This window comes from Branchiostoma floridae, unplaced genomic scaffold (genome assembly GCF_000003815.2).
Source record: "Branchiostoma floridae strain S238N-H82 unplaced genomic scaffold, Bfl_VNyyK Sc7u5tJ_1421, whole genome shotgun sequence".
NCBI lineage: Eukaryota > Metazoa > Chordata > Leptocardii > Amphioxiformes > Branchiostomatidae > Branchiostoma > Branchiostoma floridae.
The window spans coordinates 831849-840343 of NW_023365714.1; the positions used below are offsets into that span (position 1 = coordinate 831849).

The 8495-nt window shown below is 41.6% G+C and overlaps 3 protein-coding genes across 3 annotated transcripts in view; all 3 read left to right on the top strand.

Annotated features, from left to right (window-relative positions):
* LOC118407558 (zinc finger protein 888-like) overlaps positions 1-1086 on the top strand; it is a 19378-nt gene extending 18292 nt beyond the window's left edge. The window contains exons 7-9 of the mRNA XM_035808037.1: positions 1-141; positions 505-681; positions 1075-1086. Coding sequence (XP_035663930.1) covers positions 1-141; positions 505-681; positions 1075-1086 — 330 coding nt within the window. The remainder of the gene's footprint in view (positions 142-504; positions 682-1074) is intronic.
* A 137-nt stretch (positions 1087-1223) lies between these two features.
* Positions 1224-5589, top strand: LOC118407570. Its single transcript, XM_035808067.1, has 3 exons — positions 1224-1584; positions 1945-2235; positions 3499-5589. The coding sequence occupies exons 1-3, from the start codon at positions 1252-1254 to the stop codon at positions 3931-3933; spliced, it is 1059 nt and encodes a 352-aa protein (XP_035663960.1). The 5' UTR covers positions 1224-1251; the 3' UTR covers positions 3934-5589.
* A 2346-nt stretch (positions 5590-7935) lies between these two features.
* LOC118407559 overlaps positions 7936-8495 on the top strand; it is a 5765-nt gene continuing 5205 nt past the window's right edge. The window contains exon 1 of the mRNA XM_035808038.1: positions 7936-7992. Within this exon, the coding sequence (XP_035663931.1) occupies positions 7936-7992 (57 nt within the window). The remainder of the gene's footprint in view (positions 7993-8495) is intronic.

Here is an 8495-nt window from a genome sequence, read left to right on the forward strand (position 1 = left end):
GACCCAGACGACGCAGTGAAGTGTCCCCACTGTAAGCAGGTGTTCCAAGGAAAGGACTCTGTCCGTGCTCACGTGAAGGAGATCCACCCCGGCCTGCCGGTGACCTTCTGTAAGGAGTGCAACTTCACTACTAAACACAAGGTGAGAAGGTCACGGGGCAAAGGGTACTTAACATTGGAGGGGTCAGGGAATAAAGGTTAACTCACAACCATATAGTTCACTACCAAACACTAGTGAGCAGGGGGCAGGGTAAAGGTTACTTAATATCTAAGAGGTCAGTTATGGTAAAGGCTATAATGGGGTTAAAGGTTAGGTCGTGACTGTTCTGTTCTCCTCCCCAGGGCAGCCTGTGGAAGCACCGTGACAGCATGCATAGTGGGAAGGGTCAGGGGTTAAAGATAGTGACTGTTCTGCTCTCCTCCCCAGGGCAGCCTGTGGAAGCACCATGACAGCATGCATAGTGGGAAGGGTCAGGGGTTAAAGGTTATGTGTTCTCCTCCCCAGGGTAGCCTGTGGAAGCACCGGGACAGCGTGCACAGTGGGAAGATCTTCATGTGCAGCCACTGCGGGAAGAAGCTGAAGACGCTGGATTGCGTGCGGACCCACGAGCGGAACCACTGTCCCGTCATCCACGAGGGCCGGCGCCACCGCGTGGTCTACCTCCCAACACCCAGGGCTAAGGTGGGAAATCTTTTGCTCATGTTATGTTATTGTAATTAAAAGTCACACAGATTTTTGGCAACAAAAAAAATAGTCCACAAGGGCCAGCGCCACCGTGTGGTCTACCTGCCCACCAGGTGGGCAATCTTCAGTTTAGGCAATTTTTTTTTAGAAATCAGTTTTTGTAGTTCCAAGATGATGTCATCCATATAAATCATAATCAAATCAACTTGGCCTTACTGGTAGAGAGACAGTGTTTCGTGCATCATTTGCTGATGTTATGTTATCATAATTTAAAGTCATTCAGAATATCTTAGGCCACAGAAAATGAAGGTACAATTTCCATGAAGAAATCTACAGTAATTTGGATAGAATGATAAGAAGAATATACTTTGTTTCGAACTTTTGGCTAAGGACATGCACTAACCACTGTTGTGTCACAGGGCCTTTTCTTGCATGAAATGCAAGCCAGCCACAAATGGAAATATAAAAAAAGATGCATATTTCTGTCCATGACTGCCATTATAATTATAACTCTTCTATTAGAACACGGGTGCCGAGGAGCAAGAAGAATCAGACCGTCCCGTGGACATGGCGGTGCACACGGCGGACGGTCGTGCCAAACAGACAAACACGACACAGGGAACAAGCCGGAACATCTTTTCACAAGAGAACCTGGTACCCACCTCTGGGGGGGTTACCGACAGCACCCCCCTGGTGAACACCCCCTTGCCCTCCGGAGTTACCGATAACACCCCCCTGGCCGGGAGAGAAGGGCAGAGGCAGGATGATAAGGTACCAGACAGCGACGCGGCATTAGCGAGGCAGGAGTCTGTTGTGATACGTGCAGACTCGCCGACACAGGACGGATCCGAAACACGACAAACGGAGTATATCAGTGAGGCGATGCTGCTTCGTCAGGAGGTAAGCGTAACAGTGGGGCTCTGGGCCTTTTGGCATAGTGGTTTGTGGTCTGGTCTCCATCTATGCCCCCCCCCACATAAGTATGTACTTCAGGCACACGCAATCATGGTATCCAGTCAATATTTGATTGTTAATCATAGTTTTTTCACTTGTATGTTTATATTGAAATGATGTAAAGTCAATTTAGGCTTTCAATGTTTGAGAATATGTTTGTTTGTTTTATTCGTTTACACACCAACAAATACATAAAACATGATACGATAACAATTGATCAAACAGGTGAAAGAGGAGGAAAAGATGATTAATTGCACAAATTAAAAGATGAATAATGATAAGATATTTTCTCAACAAAACCCACAGGATGCACCGCCGCGGAGCGTGTCGGTACCGTACACACGACACGACCTGGCAAGGTCAGACGTCCCGCTCACCATGACCTTCATGAGGCCGGAGAACCTGCTGACCGACAGGAGGTCAGAGTTCACGGACAGAAGGTCAGAGTTCACAGACAGAAGGTCAGAGTTCACGGAGAGCCAGGGGAGCGGTGAGCCGAGAACGTTCTCTGCGTACGAGCGGCAGGAGTCGGGGACCCCCCACGGAGACAGTCTGGACAGGATGGGAGCGCTGCAGGCTCACGTGGCAGCAGACGGGGTCTGTAATGTTTGTTTGTTTATTTATTTATTTCATGTTAAGTCAGCTGGGTTGCCCCTTCAACTTATAAAGGTTTATTTCCAATAAGGCCCAGTACTTACAGGATGTGTTCCATTGATCAGGGCTCGAAATACCACATGCATATGTAAGTTTGTGCATGTAAAATTGGTGTGGTGCAAGTAAGTTTAGACCAAACTTGCACCAGTGCAAGTTACTTTTGTCCTCTAATACCTGACATTAGAAAAAGCTTACACACACCGAGAATATTGTCTGTCATTGAAAGGTAAAAGAAAATAACACTGAATAAAAAAAAGCCTAAATTTGTTATTTCTAAATTTGGTTAGACATCCAGGTAAACTATTTTTTTAAACAAATCCATCTCTACAATGCTAATGATTCCTAAGGTGCTGTCTTACCTTGATTTGCATATGAGTTACATTTGCATACTAAATATGTTCAACTGGTTTTTCCAGTTATATGTATTGTATTGAGTTGTTCTACCACTTCATTCTGGAGATGCTTAAGACTAGTTACTGTGATGGATGTCACTTGAAGAGTCCAGAAGAAATCTATGGATCTTATCGAGTTGTAGACATTGAATTGTCTTTAATTGAGGCTAAATTCACAGTTTTTATGAAACAGTTTATACAATTTCAAACCAAAAATAAAATACGCTACGGAAAAACAAATATCCAAACATGTGGTCTTGACCGGTATGTATCCCCATTTACTACTAGTCACGTACATTTGCAAATTTTCAGAAGAGGAGATAAGGGTTTAACAGTTCACTATAAGTATTTTGGGTTGTGCAAGTAAGTTTCTTTTGGTGCAAGTTACCTTTGGCTTAATTTGCACAGGTGCAAGTTGACTGAAAAGTGTATTTCGAGCCCTGCATTGATGATTCAGGATCATGGTTATCCATAACTCAAAGTTCAGGGTCATTTTGGAACACATTTCTGTGTTTATTCTGAGATGAAATTTGACAAATTTGGTTGAATTTGTATTCATGAAATGTTGTTTCTTATCAAACAGTGCCACCTCCTGGGGTTGAGTTGTCTAGAGGCCAGGAAACTTTTACTTTATCCCATACAACCACTGGCATTGACTGGACTGTGGGATTATCAGGACTTTAAATGATGTCATCCTTTTATGTGTGACCCTTACCTCTTCCCTCATGACCACAATAAAAAGTGGCCTTCATGACGATTTGAGTTTCTCACGAATAATCAGCAGTTAAAACAAATGTTGTTGTTGTCTCTCCAGGCATCCCGCACTCTCGACCCTCTGACCTTTGACCGGGACCACTTTGCGCACATGTACCGGCGCGACTTCCTGCAGCAGCAGCGAGAGATGTTCGAGCGCAGCGGGGTCAACGTCCCCACCACGACCCTGATGACCTTGGTGGAGCCGGCGGTTCCCGTGAACCTGGCACAGGACCGGGGGGCGGCGCAGGACCGGTCACCGGGCGGGGCAGTCGTCAGGGGGTTCCCTCGTAGCACCAGCCCTGCCCGGGACGCACCCCGGGAAACCCCGCCGCTCAGCTCCTTTTCACCTCTGTCCCGGTTGCCGTGGGAACCGCCACTCCCGTTCCAGCGACAGCATCCAAACGCGCAGCCGCACGTCAACAGGGAGCTGAGCCGCGAGGCCGAACTGCTGCTGTCGTTCTCACAGACACCCGGGGACATGAACATGCAGTAAGGTCATCTCAAGGTCAAATATTCTATGTGTTCCGGAAATGTTGTGTCAAGGTCAAATACTGCTGCTGTCCTTTACAGACACACAGGGACATGGACATGCAGTAAGGACACTCAAGGTTAAATATCCCAGGTATAAAGTTACATCACTTTCTGAAAAGGTCATGTCAAGGTCAATTATCCTACATCTAAAGATACATAACATTCATGGTGAGGTGTCCTACATCTAAACATACACCACAAGTTACAAGAAAGGTCATCTCAAGGTCAAGTGTCCATCCACTTTCACCTTTGACCCATTTTCTGTGGCAACCACTCTGGTTCCAAGGGCAGCTTCCAAACATGAAGGTCATCTGAAGGTGAAACATCCTGTACATTCCTATATTTAGGTGAATAAGAACAATAGCTTGTATAATTATTATAGAAGAACGTCCTTTCTGGATATATAGTATACTGAAGAAGGTTAGACACCAAGTACATTTCTAGGTAAGAAAGTCTCACAAAATTAATTTAGAAATTGTTCTTTATGTTAGTTTAAGGTAAAGCTCAAAAGTGTCAGCCTTTTGAAGTTTCTGTATCTGTATCTATATAGCCGGTATAACCGCCGTTCGGCGTAACACACCAGCTTCTGTATCTGTATCTATATAGCCGGTATAACCGCCGTTCGGCGTAACACACCAGCTTCTGTATCTATATAGCCGGTATAACCGCCGTTCGGCGTAACACACCAGCTTTGCAGGCACGCGGCGCGGCAAGTTACAAAATTGGTACAAAATTACACAAACATTTTGTGTATTACATTTATATGTAAAGTAAAACTTGGAGATAATTATATGTGCATTACTATTATTCCTTGTTTTTCTAGTTAGAATCTGTCTTACTTAGGGTTACATAAGACAATTTCTGTTCATATATATATATATATGTTCATAAATGTCATTATAGGGTTGTTACCATTGTGTTGCCATGGTTACATTGCCATGACAACATGATGCTTACATGGCTGGTGCTAAGATCCAAGGATCGAATTTCATGATGCAATGATGTCATTGCAGTTGTATATAAAGGTATGTATCTAAACATTTCCTTACAAGTAGTTTGGGGTTAGTAAGGGCTATCATAGATGTTATTAACAAAATAGTGTTTGTAAGACTATTACTGACAGAATTCAAATGTTGTTAACTATAGTATACTTATTAGATAAGAGTGTATTTTAAATAGTAGTAATACTTAGTCATCAAGCATTTGCTACTTGCTAGGAACCTTATTGTTTTCTTCTGTATTCAATTATAAGCTGTACTCTTAGCACAAAAACGAAGGTCTGTGCACTGAAATGGCTTCAAATGTTACTGCAATACTTTAATTTTAAGCCTTGATATACAAGAAAGAAACAGTAGAATTGATCCAACTAAGCTACATGCATGGTGTGTGTTCATGGCGTCACAGGTACCAGGATTGTTGGTTGAGCCTGGAAGAGTCGATAGACGAATATGCTGATATATGAATGCAATAATCATGACTGTTTGTTGGACAAAAGACATAGAAGCTAGCCAGGTGATGAAGCTGTATTCTTGCTGTAGTTTTGGAGTAAAATTTTAAAACATGGGGAAACTCAGGGTTCTCAACTTACCTGTTCTACTGTGTACAATGTCATGTAGTTACGAGTTGTTATTATTATATTGCAATCCATACATAGTATGGGATTGCAATATATTGTCTTTCCTGTGTTTCTTCTTCTTCTTCTCCTGTCAAATCTTCAAATGGGATTAATTTTTCCATTTTTCGACCAAATGAGCTGAAATTTGGCAGGGTGGTAGAAATAGCAAATACCCCCAGACGTTTTTTTCACTTTCTTGATAGAGGCCTTAGAATTTATGATATTTAGGGTTTTTGGTCATTTTTAGACAAAATATGTATATTTTGGGCCCCTGTGCCCTGGTATTACAAGCTAATGACCTGAAATTTGGTACAGAGGTGCATTGGACATATCAGCAAAGAAAACCATCAACACTTTCTTCATAGATCACTTCAAGAATTAGTTATTTTAGTTTTTTTGGCCATTTTTAACTAAAAATGTATATTTTTGGCTCCTATGCCCTTGTATTAAAACCAAATGACCTGAAATTTGGTACATATGTGCGTTTGATATATGACCACAGAACCCCATCAACGCTTTATTCATTGTTTACTCCAAAAATAAGTTATTTTAGGTTTTTTGGCCATTTTTGACTAAAAATGTATATTCTATGCTCCTATGCCCTTGTATTGAAACCAAATGACCTGGAATTTGGTACAGAGGTGCATTGAACACATGCTAACAGGACCCCATCAACACTTTATTCATAGATCACTTAAAAAAATAGTTATTTTGGGGTTTTAAGTCATTTTTGACTAAAAATGTATATTTTTGGCTTCTATGGCCCTTGTATGTAAATCAAATGACCTGAAATTTGGTACAAAGGTAATTTGGACATATGACAACAGGACCCCCATCAACACTTTCTTCAAAGAGCACTATTAAAATGAGTTATTTTGGGATTTTTAGCCATTTCTAGCTAAAAAATGTATATTTTTGGCTCCTATGCCCTTATATTGAAACCAAATGACCTAAAATTCGGCATGAAGGTGTGTAGGACAAGTGCCCACAGTACTTCATTTTCCCTTTGAACAAACATTACTTCAAATTGTTAAATTTTGGGATTTCTTCAAGGATGAAGATGGATTGCAATATGCTGTATTTGCTCCCAAGCAAATGTCGGCCTTTCTAGTTATTAATATGTATTGATCATTATATGATGCATTGCTGTATTTTACTTTACTTCAAACCCAGAATGGAGAATCATGTACCTCTGTTGCTGTTATGCCAGAGCAGAAATGTCACATTTGTCACATGGAGCTTACCCTCAACCCTCCCTGGGTCACCCCAACTTGCACATACAGAAACAGAGAAGATGAGCTGTGGTAACAGTGCAGAACGTTTTAATTTAGGTTACAATTTTACTACTAATTGAAATAATTTTGAGCTGATATTAACCTTATAGTTAATCTGTGAAAGATGGAAGCCTGTGAATGAATAGAAAAGTTGCAAAGCGTAAAAGAAAGAATTCTACTATATACGTTACTTGTTTATTTGTATGTTTACTTTGTGTATTGTAGATGTGAAGTAGTACCAATATGTACCCGACAACGGGTTATGCCAGTACTACATGTATAAGGAAGATTTTTCTGCTGTCTGTTGGTGGAAGAAGAAATATTAAAGCATTCTAACAGCAAGGATGATGACTGTGTTTTACGGACAGCTTCAATGAAGCTTAAGTGGAGTTATGTTAACAGTTTTATCTCAAGGCTGGTCCAATCGATAATGGATAAACATATACCATGCTATAAACGTGAACACCGTTTACTATACTTGCGGTAGACATGGCCTGGTTCGTACGGACAAGATGGTAGGACTGCAAGCAAGAAAAGCCACACGTGCAACAGTGATGACCCCATGGCTAACTTCAGCCTGATCTATAGTATTGTTTACCTGCCCTGTACGTGAACCCACGTCGAAAGGCTTGAGTGGACCAAAAGGCCCTGGAGTTACCCGGGTAACATCAACTTGTTTGCCTGCAACCGTTGCAGTGTTTGCGTTATGATGTGGTTGCAATGTGTTTACTTTAGGGAGATTTCTAGGTTTCCAAAAATAGAAAGAGAAAAGGGTATTCAACCATACTGCAAATCGTACAAAGCAGTAACTGTTGTAAAATGAGCACATATATGCCGTAAATTATAAAAAAAAAGATATCGAAAAAGTGATACTAATGCCATAGAAAATGTGGAAGAACAAAAATGAAAAATCTATTGTTCAATATACCATACTCCGTGGTGTGTTTGTGTTCAGTCATTTGTTCAACCTTTCTGACCACTTAGATTTCATACTGAAGGCAACTTTTGGGGGCCAAACTTTTTTTGTTCGCACGCTCGTATCAGTTTTAGGGTTCCCATATATAATCAAATCAACATGGCTCAACATAATAAAATCAACGAGAACGCTTTTGTCCGTCACAAAATCTACTTGGTGTGACTGACAAGGTGGGTGGAAGCTACCATAGCCCAATATGGTGTTGTTGTGGTCGTAAGTCTACCTGTGCTTGGCAGATAGCCAGGTGTTGGTCAAGGTTAAAGGTCGTGGATGAGTCATCAGTTCCACACACATAGTCCCTAACTACCGAAGTAAGGACAAGAACGAGGAAGACTCTTCGAGGATTGTCTTTGTGTTTGATACCTGGCTGTCCACAGGGCAACAGACTTACACTTACTTCACTCATCGCACTGCCGACAGCCTCGTTTCAAAATCCCAACAAAAAAGGTGAGTTTGCCGTCCTGGTTACAATGATATTTATTGCTTAACACGTTCTACTCGTTAAGGTAGACCGCCATGTAGTAGTCTTAGTTCTGAGCTCAATGTCGACAAAAACGTCTCTTAAGTTGTTGTGATAAGACACTAAATTACCCAGTAATGGCAGTATAGGCAGACGTCGTGTAGCATAGTCAACCGTGACCGCATTTTACATGATATAG

Bases quoted from the DNA above. Each gene is read 5' to 3' on its own strand.
- LOC118407570 (XM_035808067.1), top strand. From the start codon at position 1,252: ATGGCGGTGCACACGGCGGACGGTCGTGCCAAACAGACAAACACGACA. The intron at 1,585-1,944 runs GTAAGCGTAACA...CAAAACCCACAG, and splicing joins CGATGCTGCTTCGTCAGGAG to GATGCACCGCCGCGGAGCGT. The intron at 2,236-3,498 runs GTCTGTAATGTT...TTGTCTCTCCAG, and splicing joins CTCACGTGGCAGCAGACGGG to GCATCCCGCACTCTCGACCC.